The sequence below is a fragment of the Thermobia domestica genome, chromosome 15, assembly GCF_964235325.1.
Source record: "Thermobia domestica chromosome 15, izTheDome1.hap1.1, whole genome shotgun sequence".
Lineage (NCBI taxonomy): Eukaryota > Metazoa > Arthropoda > Insecta > Zygentoma > Lepismatidae > Thermobia > Thermobia domestica.
Genome location: NC_137468.1, coordinates 92,096,213 through 92,120,335, shown reverse-complemented (window position 1 = coordinate 92,120,335; position 24,123 = coordinate 92,096,213). Strand labels below are relative to the sequence as shown.

Here is a 24,123-nt window from a genome sequence, read left to right as displayed (position 1 = left end):
TTCTGTCGTGTATGGAAAAATTGGAAATCTCTTTATGACTCGGAAAATTCTTATCATTTTGAAGCAAAAAGTAAAACAACTTTTTGTGAATCGGAAAGTTTTATTCCTTTGTAGAAACAAGTGAAAGGAATTGTCATGGATCGGAAAATTTTCATTACGATGTAGAAACAAGTGGAAAAACTTTTCATAGGCTGGACAATTTTGAATATTATGTATAGTGATGGTAGGGACGGCTGGAAGTTTTGTACCTAGGTATAATCACTATCTTAGAGCAGATATTTTGTACTGTAAAATTACCAATATTTTGTACTAAAAAATGTATTAAAAATAATAACTGTTCGATATAGCAAGCATATATAACAAAAAAGAAATATATTTTTTATTTTCTAAATTGAAATGAAATTACTTGTTACTTTTAGAACGCAGCGCTAATAGCGCAGATATTTAAGTTACTTTTATTACTTGTATAGTTTATTAAGTTACTATACAAGTTTCTCTTTTGAATGAATATACGAATAAATAAATGTTTATTTCCTGAAAATGTTTGGTATTTGTTTTTATGAGTTACTTAGCTTTGAACATCCGAAGAAACTGCTTCAAACATCCTATACACTAATGATGCAAGACCACACCAGTTATGATTATCACTGTGATTAAGGATACTGTATTGGGTATCCATATGTGATAAAACTGTAATGGAAATGGCATGTAACCATTTTTTGCAGTGACAATTAAATTATAGCCAACTGCTAAGTGAAGTCATATATTTAATATGGTTGGAATGTACAAAAAAGAAAATAAGCAGTTCGACGTTCTGTTGAGGTTTTTCTTTTCTTAAGTTGTATTTACTATGAATATATATATATATATAACGATCAGTGGCGGCGGTTGGACGTTAAAAGTGGGGGGGCAAGACATGATCTGAATATTTGCATATAAATGTTAGTTTTCCTGCTTGTTTCTAATATTTTGTTTGACAAAAGGTTGTATAGCTAATAGGATACTATCTTTTTCAGTTAAAATACCGTATATAGTATTTCATATTTTATTAAGTAAATTTACAAGAGCAAGAGCAACGCCAGTAGGTAGTGCCCCTTTGTACTCTTAAACAACAAAAGTGTAAGAAGAGTTTTGATTCCTTGCTCATGAACATCTTAAAATTCTGTCTAGAAAACTGTGTGATCAGATTATTGAATAACAAATTTGCGAAACAAATAAATAGAAAGGATAATATTAATCATAGTAATAAATAATGCAAAACAGGGATTAATGAACAACTTAATTTTTAATTCCACACATGCTATTAAATATAAAGTCATATTGAAACAGGGATTAATGAACAACTTAATTTTTAATTCCACACATGCTATTAAATGTATGTTATTACTCTTAGGAAATGAAAGAGTAAATACTACAAGCATATGCTCCGACATTTAAAAAAATATTTGCTTTTGCAACTTCCCGAAGCATGTTCGTTGCCATCAGGTGCAGTTTTCAATTTCAGGGAGCACATCAAAACACAATATTTACACGGAATGTACTTGAACCTGAACCCACAAAGTGGGGGTGATGTATATATTTCCTGAAAGCTTGGGTCAAGGTAAGATCAAAACCGGTTACCAAAATTGGGGAGCTCTCAACCATTTCGCTTGAGGGCAGCACGTTACTAATTTTTATTAACCTTTGGCGCGGGAGACCCGGGTTCGATTCCCGGCGGGAGCTCATGGGTTCGGATTCCACGTTAATCACTAGGTCCACGTCTCATATAGCCTCGCTGCTGACAAGGGAAGTTAAACTCAAAATCAACTCATTTTTATTAACACCTTTAAGCATGTCTTGAAAGTCCGTTGCAACCCCGAAAAATCTGAAACGGTAAGACAGATATGAAAACAGAAAAACATGTCTTTCATCATTTCAAAAGTATAACGTATCAAAGTAAAATAAATTTCCCAGGATGCCCCGCATGGTCCCAGATGGGGTACAACTCAAAATTTTTAAATGGAAAGGGGGATCAACGTGCATATCGTATGAAAGTTGGTGTTAAATAAAAGAAGATAAATCAAGTCGCGACTCTCTACGGTAAGCCTGTGCAAAATAGCGGTGGGTCAAAATGTATTAACACAATCTTCATTGCAAAGTCTATGGCCTCTCGTATGTATCTGAAACGGTGGAATAGGTGTAGAAATAAAAACACGGATATATATATATGTTCCAGGATCCCAGACGGGGTCAAACTCAAAATGTTGAAATAGGAAGGGGTTCAAATTGAGTATCGTATGAAAGCTTATGTTAAGTGAAAGAAGAGAAAAGAAGTCTCGACTCTTGATGAAAAAGTCTATTGCCACTTCTATTAAACTGAAACGGTGAGACAGGTGTAAAAACAAAACAAAACAAAACAAAAACTAGAATGTATCAAAGGAAAAAGAAATATCCCAGTTTCAACTGCAGGCTCCCAAACGGGGTCCAACTCAAAAGTTTTAAGTGCCAAGGGGAGTAAATAAGCACATCATGTGAAAGCTCGTGTTAAATGATACAAAATTGTGAACAAGTCTCAATTGTCGATAAGCATTGCAAAATGGCACAAGTCATTTCCTTTGATACATTCTAATTTTTCTTTTGTTTTGTTTTTGCGCCTGTCTCACCACCTCAGATTAATAGGAGTGGCAATAGCCTTTTTCATCAAGAGTCGAGACTTCTTTTCTCTTCTTTCACTTAACATAAGCTTTCATACGATACTCAATTTGAACCCCTTTCTATTTCAACATTTTGAGTTTGATCCCGTCTGGGATCCTGGAACATACATACATACATATATATATATATATATATATATATATATATATATATATATATATATATATATATATATATATATATATATATATATATATATATATTTACTTTGAATCATTATACTTTTGAAATAATGACATCTTGTTTTTGTTTCTACATCTATTCCACCGTTTCAGATACATACGAGTGGCCATAGACTTTGCAATAAAGATTGTATTGATATTTTGAGCCACTGCTATTTTGCACAGGCTTATCGTAGAGAGTCGTGACTTGATTTATCTTCTTTTATTTAACACCAACTTTCATACGATATGCAAGTTGACCCCCCTTTTCCATTTAAAAATTTTGAGTTGTACCCCATCTGGGACCTTGCGGGGGACCCTGGGACAATTTATTTTACTTTGATACGTTATACTTTTGAAATGATGAAAGACATGTTGTCCCATTATTTCAGATTTTTCGGGGTTGCAACGGACTTTTAAGACACGCTTAAAAGTGTTAATAAAAATTAGTAACGTGCTGTCCTCAAGCGGAATGCTTGAGAGCTCCCTAATTTTGGTAACCGGTTTTGATCTTACCTTGACCTAAGCTTTCAGGAAATATATACATCACCCCCACTTTGTGGGTTCAGGTTCAAGTACATTCCGTGTTAGAATCACTCCATACTCCATTTATATAAAATAACACTAAAACCTAGAATTATGTTGAATTCACTAAATTTAATTCTATATACACTCGTACACCCCTAACACACAACTTTACTCATATATTGCACTACAAAACAATGGAAAAGATAGAAGTTGTTTCTTATTACGCTTTTTCCCCTTACTTTAGAAAGAAGAAAAGACATTTTAGGAACTGTCAATTTTTGTGCAATTAAAAAATAACTTGTGAAATAGGCCCTACTTTTTTGCATAATGTTCTTTCGATTAGCTTCAAAGCGGCTCACTAACATATCGAGCCCTTGTAAGAAGAAATGAAAGTATGCTGAAATTGTGCTCCAATAGGTTATTTTTTGGGGTTATTTTCTGTAGCGATTAAAACGCAATTCATGTAGTTTTCTTTACTCCACGGGAAGATAACCAATACAAGATACCAAGACAACCGTACTCACGGAACGGCAAATATATGGCACCATTTTTTTCTATGAACCAGTAAATACATACAAAAACTTTACTTTTCTAAATGAAACTATATACATTAATGGGTTACTTCAAAAAAGTGCGGGGGCAACTGCCCCCCTTTGCGCCCCCTAATCGCCGCCCATGATAACGATCAACCTTTGTATTTTGTAATATATATGTTTCAAATACAGTGAACGGTCAGTCTGTTTTAGAAGTTTGAAATGTGATAACAATAAATTGTTATAATCAAAACGTCACTAAATATTTTTAAACAGATATTTTTGTAAAATGTATGTGCTAATGTGTTGTGTTTGTGTTAATAGTGGAAAGATGCAAATTGGGCCAGGAATTGACTATATACACAATTGATATTTAAATATATATATATATATATATATATATATATATATATATATATATATATATATATATATGATTTCATCCTTAAACAAGAAGAAAAGTAAAGCTTAAAATACAATATAGTCCAAATGGTTTTAATTTTTTTGTGAAAAAAAAATTAAACTGTGTAAAAACTGGTTTTCTACGTGATGTACATTACGTGAAATTTTCATAAAAATCGTAACGAGTAAATCATTTTGCAAACTCTGAGTTACTGTGTCGGAATTTCACATTAGTGCACTTTAGTAATAGAGGTGATATTTATGCAACTGTACCTGTGATCATTATAACTTTCCAGTAATCATTTCAATATTACAGTTTAAAAAGTTTCAGTGAAGAACTTCATAAAAAGTAAAAACTGTTAATTAATCAAAAAACACCGTAAACTGTGAGTAGTATGAACTTACAAGTCAATTAGTTTGTGTAAATGTGAAAGACCCCCCACAAAGAAAAACATTAACATTGGAGTACCGTACATAGATAGACTTTGATCCTGTAGTACTCAGAACTATAGAGACAGTGGTAAGAAGTAGTATACATTATAGTAAGATCCCGACTTACGCGAACTCGGAGTTACGCGGTTCTTTATTTTTTCGTTTGCCAATACTACCACCCGCCATTTTCAGTGTTTCTCTTGCTGTGATATGCATTGGTCGCATTTCACGAGAACTCGAAATAACCTTTTTTGAGTAACTCATTTCCAGTTACATGAAAAATTGAAAAAAAAAAGTTTCTGTATTTGTTCATTGTTACTTGCTAAACTCTGCATTTTTTTTAACGCTCTGTATTAATATATATTAAAAGAACTTCAATTATATTAAATATTTTTCTTCAAAACTAGTGCTTTTGTTAATCCTGGTCCCAATTAAACAAAATGTATATGTATGTATACGGAGAGCTGCACTCCGGCTCACGGAAATTCGATTTACGCGATTTTCGTTAGATTCACCTCTCGTGTAACTTCAGGGTGTTAATGTATAGTAATAAAAGCATGTAGAAGCGAAAACCATGTGCACTTATATAAAGGAAACTTTTTTTTTTTTTTTTTTTTTTTTAGTGCAAACTAAGGAAATAATAAATTGTGTGCATATATAGAAAATCATTAGTAGTGACTACCAATAAGTGTAAGTAAGAGGAACCATATTGTGTATATTGGAACATGTTGCCTCATATAGATAACTAGTAAAATCTAGTGACAAATTAGATCACACTGACATTCCGTCACGTATACAATTTATATTAGATAAAAAAATGTACGTCTCTACAACTTATCAAACCCTATACGGTAGTATGAGTTTATACTTGTACAAATTATTTTTATACAAATTATTGCTTCCCAGAAGGAAGTTTGAAAAAAAAAGTGAAAGTAAGAGTATAATATTCTACACATAGGTTCTCAAAAGGTGAGATAAAGGGGACATTGGAAATTTATGATTTAAGGTACCTTCTTCTACTTTACAATAACATAATGAAGAATTAAAATGTTTAATTTGGAAAAGTTTTGAGTTGTGTAAGGATTGTGTTGAGCCTTAGTCTGATCAAATTCCCTGCGCCAGCTCTGCTCTAGGATTAAAAAATAAATAAATAAATAAAAATTAAAAAAAAAAAAACATTCAATTATCGAAGATTATATCATACTTATCAAACAATAATATTTACCAGAGTCTGCACGGTTTATTTTTCTCCTTGTAAATATAATGTATCTAACTAGGTCCGTAAGAGAATGAAAATTGTGGTGTGCAGGATTTTAATATTAGTGTTTACGCATCTACACATAAAAAATACATATCTCAAACTGTGCACAAAAAAAAAAAAAAAACCTTCAGTGAAAGATTGTAAAAATGAAGTTAATCAGGGTGGTGGTTGAATTTTATGTTGCTCGATAAAAACCAAAGCCTGTGTTAGAAATAACTTTCTTCATGTGCATCATACCAATCGAGAATGTCTGACGAAGTACTGCTACTTAACCAGACTGAACACTTTTTATAATAAAATCATTTCAATTCAAAAAATACCAAATAAGTTACGGATATGCCTCTTTCAAGATTGGTCACAGATAAAACATTAGATTCCAAATGTAATGTTATTAAATCTTTCACCAGCTTATTGCTTCAGTGGCGGAAGTACAATATAATACTAAATCTTTAGTTTACGTCCATCGATGTCTAGAAAAACAGAAGTAGTTACCTCTTGCGAAAGTTGAAAGTACTGAAAAAAAAAAAAAAAAAGTTATCTCCCGGAAACCAGCCATACCACGCTCCAAAAGAATGCGTCCTAATGGGTGTTCTATACAAGACGCCGAAGTTTAATTAACTGCATTTTTTTCTCTCGAAGTTGGCAAACCTGTTTTACCACTGATATTTCCTCTGTCATTCTCATTAATGTAGCTTCAATTATTTTGACTCGTTTGGTCATGGACAATTTACGATAGAGCAACGTGTTTTTACTCTGATGACATCTGTGAGGAATGGCCAGTAAGGTCATGTAATCTTATATCCTGTGATTTCTTCTTACAGAGGTTCGTGAAATTACAAGTGTACATCAACGAACCACACACTCTTTTGGAAACAATGAAATGAAATCTAAGTTTTACGTCCCATGAATATGCCGGCTAGGTTAAAGGATCAGTGATAATGAGAAGTGAGAGAAATGGTGGCATGAAGAAAGTAGAAAGAAACGGGAGAACCCGGAGAAAACCCATTCACACGGTATTTGTCCACCACAAAGTTCAGTTGGCGTGAGCTGGGATCGTACTTTTTTGGAACTGAAGGCGAAAATCATGTGCGTCATAGGGAAAGACATCTACGAGAGTGATAATAATTTTGTGGAGAGCAGGACTCATAGTGGTCTGGTCTCTTCTAAATAGTTGAAAAGTGACCAAAGTCTCATCAAAAAATAACTTTAAACCTTCACGCAAACTTCGGTATAAATTGAATTACATTTTTTCCCCAGAAAAAAAAAAGCTGGGTTATAGCTGAAATACATGCTAACATTAAAAATTATTTTACTTAAGTTTGTAAGCTAATAAAAAAAAGTGGATTACTTGTATTTAGAGGTTCATTACTAATTACATACTTTGCATGGTTTTATATTTCAACTTTGATTGGATGACAAAGCCAAATTCTTCTATTTTGATTAGGTCCAATAATACAAAATTAAAGTAATGTAATTAACACATACCATCTAGATTACCGTTAACTGGTAATAAATTTTTTTCTTGTATCGTGGCTGACATAAATCTTTGACCAGGTAATGGCGACTGCTTTGAAACAAATGCAGAGTATAAGAATTAAATCTGTCATATTTGTAGTTTCGTGTGGAGAACAAACAAACTTGTGAACCAAAGGTTTAAGAACAACTCATGTTATTAATATAAACTACGCCGAAGATTATTCACTTATATCATCATGAAAGAAACACGAAAGACTTTTGAAACGAAGAAAAATAACATACAACTTTGCAAGCGGAGACAAAGAAATCTAACGTAACCAAACTAAAGACGAGTCATTTACAGCGTAGTGATCATGGTTCAGTGGTCAAGGCGCTTGGCCAGTAATCTGGAGGTTCTTGGATCGAATCCACGTCAAGCTTTTTTTTTTTTTTTTTTTTTTTTTAACTTAAAGAATTTTGATGGCGATTGATCGGCGATAACATACGTTTTATTATATACGGATATTTGAATACTCGGATGTTTCAATACTTGAACTATCAAATCTTCAGGAATAATAATAATAATAATAATAATAATAATAATAATAATAATAATAATAATAATAATAATAATAATTTCGTAGAAGATTAAAAATTAAAAACTTATTATCGCTCAGGTCATACCATTACAAGCAGAAACGTGACATTAGGCAAAAATATTTCGGTTCTGTTTAATGTTGCCCATGAGAAGAGGAATTTCTCATCTCGATTCTAAAACAAACCAAACAAAATCGGGATGAGACTTAAATTTTACATTCGAGACGGGAGAAGGCTAACTCAAATTATCGTCTTGCTTTGGACATGAGAATCGAGACGAGACGAAAAGTATCGTAAACATTTCTCATCTTATCTCAATTCTCGAAATAGTGTATGTCACTCTTTAAGTAAATATTGCTCTATAGACTGAATCTTATACGCTATTTTGTTATTTTGTATTCCAGAGCTCACTGAATTATTGTCTCTGTATATATTTTTACAGCAAAGCTTTTATAATTACATCTGAATATTCTACAAGTTTGTTTGTTATATCCCTTACTGTTCAATGATATTCAGTTATTTTTATGTTATTTTCCTTTAAAAATGAAGGTCCTTACATACTTTCTACATGAAACTTTAGTGGAAAGCTTTAGTTTAAATTTGGGTAGTTGCAGAGATGTCTCTTGAAGGTACGGTACCCCTTCCCCGAAATCCCTAGGTTTATGTAAGTTTTGCCAAATTTTAGGGCAACTTTAAAACTTTTAATACCATTATTATTATTACTGAATATTTGAGACCTCAATATTACCTCCTATTCCAATGCAAATAAGCATACTGAAATTAAGAGAAATGAAAAGAAATTTTTTGGACCCTCTATAAGATGAATTGCCTTATAAGAGATACTTTGGAAAGAAAAGAGGAGAGAAAAGTAGGTCAGCTACTGCACAATATGAAAATCGAACCTTCGGATGCCTTAACAGAAACTAAGTAGGATTTGTCTTCATCACGACATATAGTAACACCCTTTCCTTGGGTAAAAGACATTGGATTATGTATGCGTTATATTGATATTTTAACAAAATATACAAACAAATATATAAAAAGAATAGTTTCTATTTAAAAATTTTGGTTGAACGAATATATGGAATGTGTTGAAAATGACGAACAAAAATAATATTATTTCTAGTAAGAGTGGAAGAACTTACAAACAATTCCACAATGACGTTTCAGACAAATTTATGACTCATACTAGGCCTTAAGGATAACCCATTTATATTCATGAATTGTTTGCGAAACATGCGAAGTTTTTAGACAGTAGGAATCGAGATTGTAGACAGTGATATCATGTTGTTAGTTTTTCCCCTGAGAAGGAAGTCGTTTCAACTCTAACTTGTAAGAACGAGAGAAATTGACTATTTTTCATGTTATTATACATCAGAAATATCAACATTCTAAATTATAATTTTTTTCTCAATATCCTAGGAGAGAATCAAACAGCAGACCCCTAACTCACGAAACGAATGCTCAAGGCCGCTCTTTTAAATACGAGTCAAGAAACACTCATCTATGTAGCAAATTGCAAACGTTTACGATTCCAATATTTTAATAACGATGAAACACTGATTTCGTTCATGATAAAAAAAATAAAGTCCAGAGAATTCAAGTTTAAATTTTTAAAAAGACCGAAAGTATTTCCGTAACTTATCTCTATTATATTCGGTTATTCTCGTTTTACAGGTATTTCCAGTAACCTTGAACGACAGGAACACGAACAGAGATACATCAAGGACATTTAATATTTCAAAGGCTCTCCCACCGGGAATCGAAACTGATATTCCGCATACTGAACTATCTGATGGGTGGGGTGCCGGGTTCGCTCCCAAGTCAAGTAAGCTTAGACGGACAACATCGTGCTCGTGGGTTTTCTCGGGACACTCCCACTTTCTCATTCCACCAATTTGTCCATCAGAATTCACTTGCTTCAATCATAGTCTTTCTCAACCTAACAGGCATAATCATTGGACATTAAACGTAAAGATTTCATTTTCAAGCTGTTAACCCAAACCAATCTGAATCGAAAAAATGAGTTGTATTTTCTATTGCTCATTAACATTTTTTCACAAAAAATGTAGAAAAAAACAAGGGGAATCGTAATTCCATTTAAAAGTGAAAGAGCACACTCATAATACCTTAACCTAAAACGAAACCATTACATATCGTTTGGAACTTTTCCAAAATATATACGGATATTTTGAAAAGTGCCAATCAGAGTTGGAGTGGGTCAGTGGGTCGAGTTTTCTGAGTGTCAGTGGGTCGTTGGTCAATAGCATGACCCACTGCGACTCACCACCCACCATGACCCACTCTGCTCACTGCATTGTAGACAGCATCTTCCGAACAGCATGTTTCTTTTAACACTAGATCCTAGTCATAGAAACTACAAACATCTTTCTGATTGGTTGCAGTTTGCGATTGTCCAAACCAGGCCCGTAACCAGAGAGGGCTTAGGGTCTGACTCCCTAAACTTTTCGTGGCACCTCCAGACCTCAACACAGAAAACCCAATTTAGATATGTGTAAGAGAATTTTTAATCACTTGTTCCTCCTAACATATTCACGGCCCCTCTAAACCTCTGTGGTTGGTTGCGGGCTTGGTCCAAACCTTCTGGTGTATGTATTGTGTATTATAGTTGTAATAGAAGAAAATTGTCACTTTGTTGATTTTGAAGAAGATAATTGAAGCAGTGGAAGTTAAATTTATATCATGACAGTCAAGGTGGAACAAAACGAGCCCTGCGGGGCTTCTAATCCATTCCTACTACTACTACTACTACTACTTCTTCTTATACAGTGGAATCGTATAGCAAAACTGCACACGTAACGTAAGTAAATCACTTTATCAAGTATTATTTTTTATGAAAGAAGAAAAAATTCCTTGGCCCGGGTTTGAGCCCACGCCAAAAGCAATTATAATTACTAGCGCATTGCGCTAGTACGCACGGCAGCGAAGACCGCCAATAACAGTTATTTGATTTCTGCTGTATTTATATATACTACGTAGCGAGAAACTGATAAGGGCACCTAACAATCTCCTATGAGTAGGGTCGAGCATGATCTAAAAATATGCTTCTGAACACTGGTGAATTTGTCTACGGTTTAATTTCAAGGCTTCCATTTCCCTTTTTCATTTGTTTCTGTTTACTTACCTGAGATGAGTAGCACTAGGTAAAAAAAGAACTTGAGGCATTCTTGGATATAGATATTTGTAATTGTTATAATAACAATAGGACTTATACTACTTCTTGGTTTTCGAGACTATGAGTTTTTAGAGGAGCTAACTACAAGAAAACATACATTATTGAATCACTATAATATATAAATTATTATATAGAAAAATGAAGTAACTATGTGTGCCTAATCATTACGGCCAAATGCAGTCAAATGAAACGAATTTTGGTATATAGTTAGGCCTTAATTCAAACTGTAATGCTATCTAATTGCTTTCATTATAATAATATCCTAAGGTATAGTGGGGATCCGAATTTTTGCGAAAACAAATTATCTTACAAGCCGTTCAACTTATGGAGCTGAAATTCAATGTATTAACTCTTTATTGAAAATGAACAGAACGTCTTCTAGCATTTTTAAACTTCTCCTTTATGGGGAGGGGCAGCACTTTCTCTATATGGAAAATTGATAGTGGGTTAGTTTGTAAAAATAATCGAAAACGATCGATATAAGTTGAGACACAAACAACACAGTGCTTCGCATCTTATATCAATATGTGCTTACCATCAGGGGCGGATCCAGGACGAACTTCTGCGGGGGCGGTGGGTTGTAATACTGCTACTTAGACCTACTTTTAAGAGTTACGAACTCTGGGTTTTATTTATACATAAAATAAGAAAGTTTCTTCTTCTGAGGGGCGATCGCCCCCTGGATCTGCCCCTGCTTACCATGCGCTTTCTACTATAATAATTGCTGAAGCTTGTTTATTATATGGAGCGCTTAGAGCACAGGGCAATCAACCCATAGAGTTGTGAGAAAAATAGACATAAAATTTGTAACGTACGCTTCTGCATGTTGGTACTCTGACCTTGATTTGGGACTTTAAAAATTTCATCCGTTTTTCCACTGAAAACTATCGATAATTCAACAAGGAAATAACTAGACCATGATAATTTAATTGAAATTCATGAAATTGAAATTGAAGTTTAAATAGAAATTGAAGTTGATTGAAATTGAAGTTTACCCATGAAAACACTTTACCATTTTATATCGTAAAGGTCAGCGGTGCTTAAGCGATTGACGGTAGAAATTCAACCTCCGATTAGTTAGAATTTCACAACCTGGTTGTATTACAAGTGTAAACTCTTTAGTTGGTAAAGAGGCCCTGGATCATGTGTCAGAGTTGATGACGATGTGTTTTGGTGGGTCAGTGGTTCATGGTGGATGGTGCATCGGAGTGGGTCATCGTGGGTGCTGCTGGGTCAGTGGGTCACGGTGGGTGGTGGATCAGTGGGTCGTGGGTCGTTCACTGACAAACGCCATATCTGGGTTAACTGGTTTGGGTTCGGTTTAGACCTGAAACAGAATGTGTCAGTTTATTTCAGAGAACGAACCGTAATTTGTTTGTTTTGTTTGAAAACAGACACTATATTGCCACTTTTCAGAATATATTTTGGAAAAGTTCCAAACGATATGTAATGGTTTCGTTTTAAATTAAGGTATTATGAGTCTGCTCTTTCACTTTTAAATGGAATTACGATTCCCCTTGTTTTTTTCTACATTTTTTGTGAAAAAATGTTAATGAGCAATAGAAAATACAACTCATTTTTTCGATTCGGATTGGTTTGGGTTAACAGCTTGAAAATGAAATCTTTACGTTTAATGTCCAATGATTATGCCTGTTAGGTTGAGGAAGACTATGATTGAAGCAAGTGAATTCTGATGGACAAATTGGTGGAATGAGAAAGTGGGAGTGTCCCGAGAAAACCCACGAGCACAATGTTGTCCGTCTCAAGCTTACTTGACTTGGGAACGAACCAGGTACCCCACCCATCAGATAGTTTAGTAGGCGGGATCTCAGTTTCGATTCCCGGTGAGAGAGCCTTTGAAATATTAAATGTCTTTTTAAATTTAAACTTGAATTCTCTGGACTATAGCATTTTCTCATGACCGAAACCAGTGTTTCATCGTTATTAAAATATTGGAATCGTAAACGTTTGCAATTTGCTACATAGACGTGTATTTCTTGACTCTTACTTAAAGAGCAGTCAGAGTAGTGTCTTGCGCATTTGTTTCGTGAGTTAAAGGTCCGCTGTTTGATTCTCTTCGAGGATATTCAGAAAAATTTTATAATTTAGAATGTTGATATTTCTGATGTATAATAACATGAAAAATAGTCAATTTCTCTCGTTCTTACAAGTTACGAGTTGAAACGACTTCCTTCACAGGGGAAAAACTAACAACATGACGTCACAGTCTACAATCTCGATTCCTACTGTCTAAAAACTTCGCGTGTTTCGCAAACAATTCATGAATACAAATGGGTTATCCTTAAGGCCTAGTATGAGTCATAAATTTGTCTGAAACGTCATTGTGGAATTGTTTCTAACACGGGAGGGCCCCAGAAGTTGTCGCTAATATCTGATTGCCGTATAGCACATCTGATAGAGCATCATGAGAAATGAACATAAACAAAATTTAAGGTGCTATGGACCAGAAGGATAGAAACTAGGGGGCTTCAAATTTCGAATATACAAAAAAAATGTATCATGGAATTATGTACGTTTTAAGTAAATATCTTGAAAACCGTTCAAGCAATCAAAACAAAAGTTGCACAATATAATGAGAACAAAATGCCCTATCGAAAACTACAAACAGTATTGCCATAGGTGAAGCAGTGTTGCCAACTCAGCATAAAATATTGTATGAAATAGCACCATTGTGTGTCATCGTCGATCAAAATTCCTAAAGTGAAAAAAATGCCCGACGTGGATTCGATCCAAGAACCGCCGGATTACCGGCCACGAGCCTCGACCAGTGAACCGCGATCACTACACTGTAAATGATTCGTCTTTAGTCTGGTTACGTTAGATTTCTTTGTCTCCGCTTGCAAAGTTGTGTGTTATTTTTCTTCGTTTTAAAAAGTCTTTCGTATTTCTTTTATGATGATATAAGTTAATAATCTTCGGCAAAGTTTATATTAATAACATGAGTTGTTCTTAAACCTTTGGTTCACAAGTTTGTTTGTTCTCCACACGAAACTACAGATATGACAGATTTAATTCTCATACTCTGCATTTGTTTCAAAGCAGTCGCCATTACCTGGTCAAAGACTTATGTCCGCCATGATACAATTAGTTTGTTCCAAATTTTGTCTTGGTACTACATGATGGGTAATTATCTATTCGGCCACTGCAAAGACTTCCTGAGAAATTGTCAAGTAAAGTAACTGTTACTCATCACTCAGTAAATCCAAGTCAATATTGAGGGGAAGAATTTTTGCCAGATTTGTAATATATGAGAGAGACTCAAATGGTTTCACATTTCCTGGATGAAGACAAGTATTTAATTTCTACGGAAATTTCAATGGTTTTCACTGTGTGTTTACATACTGCCACGTAGTGTAACTTTACATTTTTATTGAAACTAAGCAAACCCTTCTTCTTCCAGCTGCTGAATGCTAAGCTTGCTCTCCACACTCCACTTCACCAACAGGTAACATATTTTCCTCACAGTACTTTTATCTGGTTCAGTCAAAGACGTAACAGCTTCTTTCTTTACAAATCGCAAAAACAAAACCTTAGCAACAGTTGAAGTTTACAGTACAGAACATGTACAAGGGGCTCCTCCTGAAGCAGTTCTGTGAAATTCTTGAAAAGTTTTGCATTTGAGATGACAAATTTTTTACTGCGCTTTAGTTGATGAGTTTCAAAATTTTAGAAATTGACTTGTATTTTCCAATAGCCATGAGGTTTGATTTCTTTAAAGGAAGAAACTTGAGAAAATATATCTGCAGAGCACTGAGGAGTTCAAGAACTCTTTCACATGATTTTCAAGTGTAAGCAACTTTGAACTCACATGTTTGATAAATCTAAGTTTAGGCAGTCCTAATTTACTGGCAATCTTAGTGAAATCTTCCCACTTTGATTGTCAACCCTTGAAAAAATAGTGCACATCGATGACATAACTCATTTCAATTTCAAATTCTTGGAGTCCGTATGAACTTTGTGTATGTTACATGTTCATATATCACGCAAACATCTTTTCCTAAATGTTTTCATGTTCTCATTTATCATTCTGTGAACCTTTTTTTATTGGTATTTGGTCCATCACTACCTAACATCAAGAGTTTCTTTCTGGAAAAGTTTGCTGATTTGATTATTTTAGTTTAGCGTCCCTTTCAGCAGCGAGGGTATATAAGACGTGGACCTACAATTTAACGTGGAATCCAAATCACATGAGCTCCCGCCGGGAATCGAACCCCGGTCTCCCACGCCAAAGGCGCGTACGCAATGGAAAGGTTTGCATTGTCTATTGCTAGATTTGTGTGTTTCACAAGTTGTTCTATTGTGGTTCTTCCTGGGTAAAATGTCTCCAAACGGGCAGTTTCAATACAAAAAAATGACTTTACCACCCGAAAAAGGTAACATTTTGCGACAAACTTGAAATAAAGTAACTTTAGGTTAAAAAAAAAGAAAAATGACTCGCTATGAACCCTGGGAGAGTATAAATGCATACAAACTCAGTGAGGGTGGACATGTTTGACATTATATTTCATATGCAAATGGAAGACATTACTGATTACATATATAGTATATGTAAAATAGCTATTTTCGTGAAACTTTGCTTTCTTTTATTATTATTATTAATTTTCAAATTCGGCTCCTATATTAAACACCTTATACAAACCATAGCTCCTTTCCATCGACTGGATATATATGGAAAAATCTTTCTATTTTAAGTCAAAATAAATGCAACGAGAATGGCCGATTATGTCCGTTCTACGCTTTCTTTCAACAACAACCAGAAAAGGTTCTTATAACATTATGCAATCACCATAAAACTTGTTCTCACCACTTCAGTAGAAGTTTTAGTACGTAAGCTTGAAATTGTACCGAACAAGAAAAAGTTATAGCTTTGGTACACAAATGAAAACACAGGGACTTTAACAGGAACATGAGTGGCAATGGATTTAATATTTAACATTTCAAAAAAAAAAAAAAAAAAAAAAAAAAAAAAATATATATATATATATATATATATATATATATATATATATATATATATATATTACTATTTCACACACTCAAAACCACAATACTGCACTGTGCTGAAATATTTATCATTATATGAATGTTAAGTTCTAATATTAAAAGAGTATACCTTCGCTGGCTTTGGGACAGGCTCCGTATGAAGTTTCTTCGGTAGTGGTTCCCCGTGTTCTTTGGACCAAGATACTAAAAACGATCGTACTTTCTTCATATGCTGTTTCCCGTTGTAATGCATCTTAGCTTGAACGGTAGAATTCATCTATGTAAAACAAGAAGAAAAAAAAAAGTAATGATATGAACACTTGTTTTTTTTAAATAGATTTGAAAATAATGATACTTCTAGCAAGACTAGCTTTAATAACAGAGAAAATTTAGAATATTTTATGAATTCCAACGACAATTACACTAGTTAAGAAATTTAAACTTTTTGTTTGTTACATGAGAAAAATCACCTGATCTTAAAGGAACTTTTTGCGCTGAATTCGAATATGCACTCGGTTTCTCTCCATCACGTACAGTTTTCCCGTAACAGAGGGATTTTCGGGAAATTCCCTCAAAAATTTCCCTTTTTCAGATATTTTATTCCCCTAGCTCCTGTCCCCTTACATATAGTAACATAGAAATTATACCTAAGTATACCTTGATTTATATTTAATAAACCCTAAAAGTTTCGTAAAAATCGCTTTGTTCTTTCTAGAGAAATAAATATATTTGTATGTATACTGTGTGCACTGTTTATTGCACCTGATAGTAATGCTTTCAGATCTCCTGAGTTGGGGTAAAAACGATTTGCTTTATTACTACAAACACAGACATAAAAATGAATATTTACAATAGTCAACAACACACTTGTATTGCTCTCTGTAAATTAGAAACGTGTATAAAAATAGAATGTACTTCCAACGTATATTTATTTTTAACGTACAGTATATGTATATCTTAATACATATATATACAATTCTCCAAGTTTTTTCGTTTTGTTCATGAAATGGTATCAATATTTGTTATCAAATGTCGAATCAACTTCCACTTTCCGAGCCCCCTACAAACTGGGAAGAGATATGGCCAAAAGACTCTGATGATGATCATGACCTTGATGAACCATCGACATCAACATGTACATCCAAGGATCCAACGTTCATCCCTGACTGTGTTCGCGAGCCACATTTCATCCGGCAATGTGAACTTAATGACCTAGTCCGTGATTTGCACCTGACAAAACAAGAGGCGGAACTTCTGGGATCAAGGCTCCAGCAGTGGAACTTATTGGATGCAGAAACGAACATATCAGTGTACAGGAAAAGGCATGTTCAATTTTCAAGCTAATTCTCAATGCAAGATAATGTGTGCGTATGTACGGATATAAATGGGTTGATGGCGGAGCTAGGAATTCCTTACGTTCCAGAAGAATGAAGGTTATTTATCGACGCATCAAAGGTCAGCCTTAAAGCTGTCCTTTTACATAATGGAAATAAAAAACCTTCTATACCACTTGCGCACTCAGTGAAGATTACGGAAACCTATGACACCATTTCAACTTTGCTAAATCTTATAAATTACAAGGACCATTGTTGGCAAATATGTTGTGATCTCAAGGTAGTTGGTATTTTATTAGGACTGCAGTGCGGTTACACGAAGTACCAATGTTTTTTTATGTTTATGGGATAGCCGAGCTGATGACAAACATTATGAAGTGAAGGAATGGGAACCTAGAGTGAATTACGTACCTGGAGAATGCAACGTCAAATACGCTCCTTTGGTAGATCCTAATAAGATATTACTACCGCCACTTCATATCAAGTTAGGACTTATGAAAAACTTTGTCAAAGCCATGGACACATCTGGTGAAGGTTTCAAGTATTTGCGAGATAAGTTCCCTAACCTGAGTGATGCTAAGATTTCAGCGGGAGTGTTTATTGGTCCCCAAATTAGGAAATTAATGCTTGATGATAGCTTTGACAGCAAGTTAAACAGTGCTGAGCTAGCTGCCTGGACAGCATTTAAGTGTGTTGTGCGCAACTTTCTGGGCAATAACAAAGCTGAGAGTTACACAGAAATCGTACAGGACATGATACAGAAATACAAAGAGTTGGGTTGTAGGATGTCTTTAAAAATCTACTTTTTGCACTCCCACCTCAGCTTCTTTCCTGCTAACCTAGGTGCTCTCAGCGACGAACAGGGGGAAAGATTCCACCAAGATATAATGGCAATGGAGAAAAGGTACCAGGGACGATGAGATCCTTCAATGATGGGGGACTATTGTTGGGGTCTTGTTAGAGAATGCAACATTTCTTACAAAAGAAGGAAGTAGTGTACGTTTTTGTAACCCAATGGAAGTTTCATATATTGTGATAGTTTTGATTGTCTGTTCATGACCTTTTGGTACATTTGTATTATTGTTTATTGTAAATTGTCACACTTGTAAATTATATTGTATTATATTTTATATATGTGTTTGTGGTAATAAAGCAAAACGTTTTACCTCAACTTAAGAGATCTGAAAGCATTACTATAAGGTGCAATAAACAGTACACACAGTATACATACAAACATATTTATTTCTCTAGAAAGAATAAAGCGATTATTACGAAACTTGGAGGGTTTGTTAAGTATGAATCAAAGTATACTTAGGTATAATTTCTATGTTAGTATATGCAAGGGGACAAGATCTTGGGGTGTAAAATAAACGAAAAGGGAAACTTTGAGGGATTTTCCCGAAAATCCCTCTGTTACGGGAAAATCGTACGTGATGGAGAGAAACCGAGTGTATATTCGAATTCAGCGCAAAAAGTTCCTTTAAGAACAGGTATTTCCTTTCATGTAACAAAACCTTTGTTAACTAGTGTTATTTAAAAATGTAAACAATAGTTTGGTAAGTAAGGCGTCCATTGCGAGAGAGATTTATGCCACTCGCAAATAAGCTCCCACCAGGAATCAAACACAAACATTCCGCGCTAAAGGCGCATAGGCTATAAAGGAAGTAAATTCACTCTGTATGTTTCACTAAAACTTTAAGGCGCATAGAACTTTTAAATTATACTCATTATCCTGATTGTTCGTTTTTCTTTCTTCTCACCATGTCTTGCGCGCAACATCACAAAAGAGAGACGTGTATGATATTTGGAAATTTAAATTTTTAATGTAAACATACGAAACAATTTAAAATTAAGAACTAACTGGATTACACTTTAAAAACTAGTTTCCAAAACAGAGCTGGTGGTAATAATAATAATAATAATAATAATAATAATAATAATAATAATAATAATAATAATAATAATAAGGTAACCAAGAGGGTTCTGTCGCTTTTTGTGAAGGGTACGGAACGAGCCATTTCTGGACAAGGTGTTGACATGTGATGAGAAGTCGGTCCTGTACGAAGCTCCACGGCGCCGTCATCATTGCTTATCGTCCCATGAACCGGTTTCAAAATAGCCGAAACCAGCACTGCATCGGAAGGTCCTCCTGTGTGTTTGGTGGACTGCTCGCGGCATCGTGCATCGGGAACTGCGAACAGCTGGTCAGAGCATCAATACAACTATGTGCTGACAGCAGTTGAGTCGTGTTCAAGAAAATCTCAAAATTCTGGAGCCAGTACTTATCGGAAAGGGGTCTTCCTGTTACAGGACAACAATAAGCCCCACGTGGCTAAGATGACGCGGGACATCATTCTACGCCTTGAATGGGAAACACGATTGCATCCGCCACACTCCCCGGACATTGCACTGTCCGATTATCACCTGTTCCATTCCTTGGACAATCACCTTCGAGAACGTCAGTTCTAATCCCTAGTAGAGGTGCAAAATGCACTTGATACCTTCTTCGCTTCACGGCCCACCAAGTTCTACCGCGATGGAATCCACGGCCTTCCAGAACGTTGGCAGAAGGTCGTCGATGCTGAAGGGGACTACTTTTGATGTTCCAGGTACGTCTTAGGGACATATCAATGTTCGAAATTAGTGAATGAAAAAGCGACAGAACTTTTATGGTTATAGTTATAATAATAATAATAATAATAATAATAATAATAATAATAATAATAATAATAATAATAATAATAATAATAATAATAATAATAATAATAACTTTTGGTTTTTGTTGTAGAAGAAGAAGAAGAAGAAATCATCATCGAAATTCTATCCTTGTTTATGCGTACACTGTTCAAACAAGCATAATTTTACTAACTGTTGATAGCGAGAAGCGACATAAACATTACACACTTTCCTTAACTTCTTTCATGTTAATATACCAAATGACCATTTAAATATTTTAAGTTTAACGTCCCACGGTTATGCCGGTTAGACTAAAGGAGACAGTGATAATGAGAGATGAGTGAAATGGTGGAATGAAGAAAGTGGGAGTAAACGGGAGAACCCCGAGAAAACCCACGAGCACGGTGTTTGTCCACCACAAAGTCCACACGGCGCGAGCTGGGATCGACCCAAGGACCCCAAGCACCGGAGGTGAACGCTCTACCATTGAGCCACCGCGCCCCCCAATGACCATTTAAATACCACTTTTAATATTTGTCAGAATACCTGGTTTTCGATAAAGTAGAAGCCATGCATATTTTTGTTTCTAAATTTCTCATTAAACCACTTAAAATAACCACTTATCAACAACCTGCATTACTGGAATGCTTATTCTTGATACAAACATATCATTAAAACATTAAGACGTTCCAGAAAGGGAAAAAAACTTGTTTGTTTGTTTACTGAAATTTAGCGGCTTTATTTCTCTTTAGCAGTGAGGCTATATGAGACATGGACCTACAGTTTAAGTTGCAATCCGAACCGCCGTAATAAGATCAAATTTTTCAAGGCTCTTCCACCAGAAATCGAACTCAGGACTCCGTGAGAGCTAACAACTGGAACAGCAGGAAGGACAGAATATAAACTGGAATCTAGAAACTTCCAATGTACGTGTTGAGCAACAAAACCTACTGTATATCAAAACGAAGGCATACTGATGACAGTACGAGTCCAAGAAAGCACTCCACCGTGTACGAATTGTCTCAACGATAAACAAGTTTACCTATGAGTTGCGCACTCAACTACCTTTCCAGAATTACAATCTGCTTCATCTTGAGGGGGTAACGCTTATTCTTCAGTGCCTTGTTTAACGGATGAAAAACATAATAATCGCAGGCGAAAGATTTACTTTGGACGGTAGGTAATGCACAAAAGGGTCCTCCCTACTTAACAGCAGAAGTGCACTGATATCGCGAAACAATGCGAACATGACCTTGTGAGTTGAAGTAGACGAGTTTTCTTCCTTGGTCTTGCTAACGCAGGGTATTTTCATCCTCTTCGTTGTCACTCGAAATAGTACCACCAGGTTTCATCAGTAGTCACAGTTTACTCAAAAAAAAAAAAAAAAAGTCCATCTGTGTGGAATCATTTGAGATAATGCCACGTGTTTGAGAGTTCGCACGGCTTTATATTGTCGGTGAGGTGCCACGATACCCATTGGTCATGGACTTTATGTTCATTGGGTAAGATGTTGTGCATGTGTCAGACGATGTGGCCGATAGCCGTTGACAGCTCACGTATGGTTACATGGTAATGCTCCTTTATATTATATCCACAGCGGCAATCTTTTCTTGCTTGAGTACAGCCACCTGTGAGAGATCAGCTGTGTATACCCATCGACTCTGACATTTGGAATACCACTTGAACACTATGCTTTATGCCAAACGTGCTTTCCCGCGCACCGCTTGCAGTGAAAAGGTTTCATTTGCGGTTTGGAAGTATCCATGATACACCAATACTTTGCTTCAACTTTCTCCTCTACTCAGTGCAAGAGTGTCTCAGACTAATCAAGTTATGAGTTGTTACTACAAGGATCAAGGATCAATGTGTTTTTCTTTCTTCTCTTCGGAAGTGTTATTTGTCGTGGAATTACGAAATATGTGTAAATTTAGCTGTTATTTTCCATTCTTGCAATTCCAGTGTGTCTATCAAAATTTTTCTTTATTTCATGTACTTCTCTCCCTCTTACTTTAACCTCCATGCTAATTTCAGTCCATTCCCCTCCAAAAGATTTTATGTTTTCTTATATTCTAGGATAATGTGTTCTATTGTTCCGGTTTTTTTTTTTTTTTTTTTTAATATTTATAATTTATTTTCTTAAATGTTTTAATATTACACCTGTTTCAAGACACCTTGAACTGGCTTGGAATAGTGGACTACTACGTAAATTTTTGTCCTCGTAATACTTTTTAACTACATTTGTTACTTTTAGACTGCTCTTTTCTTATAGTATTTATGTGCTTTTTCTCTAATATTTTCTTCTGATTTTTTTCTAATTTTTTATAGTTCTCTCTTCTATGCCAACGGGTAGCTTGATTATATTTAATTCCAATACTCATATTCTTCTGAACCATTTTTCCGCAATATATATTGTAGCTTCTTATACTATTTTTTTGTTAATCTTAACACCAAGCTATACTGCTGCCATCTATTCAATTAAACAAACGTCAAATAATTTCAGGACGTTCAACATTTAATACATTTTCATTATACTTAAATCTAAATAACTTCTGAATAAATATGTAATACATATGATCAATACTTAGTTCATAGTTTTGAAATGAACTAGACATCATAATCGGTTATTTACCGTCTTTTACAATACAGACAATCAATACATAGGAAACACACTTTTAACTAATTAATGATATAAGAAAAGAAAGCAACATATTTACCTTTACTTCACACAAATCACAATGTAGTGGGCTAAATTTGTCCGTTAATTCTTTCGGCAATTTTTCATCCTTCAACTTCATCCCTTCAGCCTTCACATCACCATCACTACTTCCTGAAAACAACAAAAATTACGAGGAAAAGAACTATGTTAATATTCTATTATGACTTGCTAAAGAAAAACTGTGTGTATGTTAACGATGTTATGAGTTAATTCTGTCTGTAGAAATTAACCAGATTCCTCCTCTTTCATTCCTTTCACTTAAATTATATTTGCCTGCAACACTGCGGGGTGGGCCAAAGTCAGGTGACAATCCTGTAATAGAAAAGTCTGTTGGGTTAGAGGTTCACATTGGCTATAGGTGATAAGCAGGGGTAGAGGAACGTAAAAAACATACATGACCACAACGACAGCCATCTTGAAGCCCGCCATTTTGAATATCACTTTATTTTTTAAATTAGAAAGTAGGCATGCGGCACATGTTTTAAGACTGTTATTTGATCAAGAATACAATGCTACTTTCCATTTTGCTGTATCATTAACTGTAGATAAATTATGACCTATGTTATTTCTTTTTACACAATCACAACACATACTCGAAATGACCACCTTGTGCAACAGTGGTTCAGAGGACGGTTCATATCCAATGTCCTTCCAGCAGGATGGAGCCTCTCCCCATTACGGACTTAGTCTGCAGGAATACCTGGATCAACAGTCCCCTGGGAGATGGATCGAGCATTGAGGACCGGTGGAGTGGCCACCACGCTCTCCAGATCCCACGCCTCTCGACTTCTATCCATGGAGCACCTTAAGTCCATGACATAAGCCGTCAAGATTCGCAATTCACATCTCGTGCAGCGGATTGACCATGTATGTGTTTTTGTGCATCCAGAGACAATGGCACCACTGTTGCACAGGGTGGTAATTTCGAACATGTGTTTGATGGTATAAAAAGGCATAAAACAGGTCATAATTCATCAACGGTTAGTGATATAACAAAATGGAAAGTAGCATTGCATTCCTGATCAAAAATCCAGTCTTAAAACATGTGCCACATGCCTACTTTCTAATTTAAAAGTTTAAAATGATATTCAAAATGGCGGACTTTAAGATGAGGGTCGTGATGGTCACGTGTGT

The 24,123-nt window shown here is 35.0% G+C and overlaps 1 protein-coding gene across 1 annotated transcript in view; it reads right to left on the bottom strand.

Annotated features, from left to right (window-relative positions):
- The window catches only part of LOC145671151 (zinc finger matrin-type protein 3-like), a 73,944-nt gene that overhangs the window by 24,561 nt on the left and 25,260 nt on the right, over positions 1-24,123 (bottom strand). Inside the window, exons 3-4 of the mRNA XM_081739975.1 lie at positions 22,988-23,100; positions 16,394-16,540 (exon numbers count right to left, since the gene is read on the bottom strand). Of these exons, the coding sequence (XP_081596101.1) occupies positions 16,394-16,540; positions 22,988-23,100 (260 nt within the window). The remainder of the gene's footprint in view (positions 1-16,393; positions 16,541-22,987; positions 23,101-24,123) is intronic.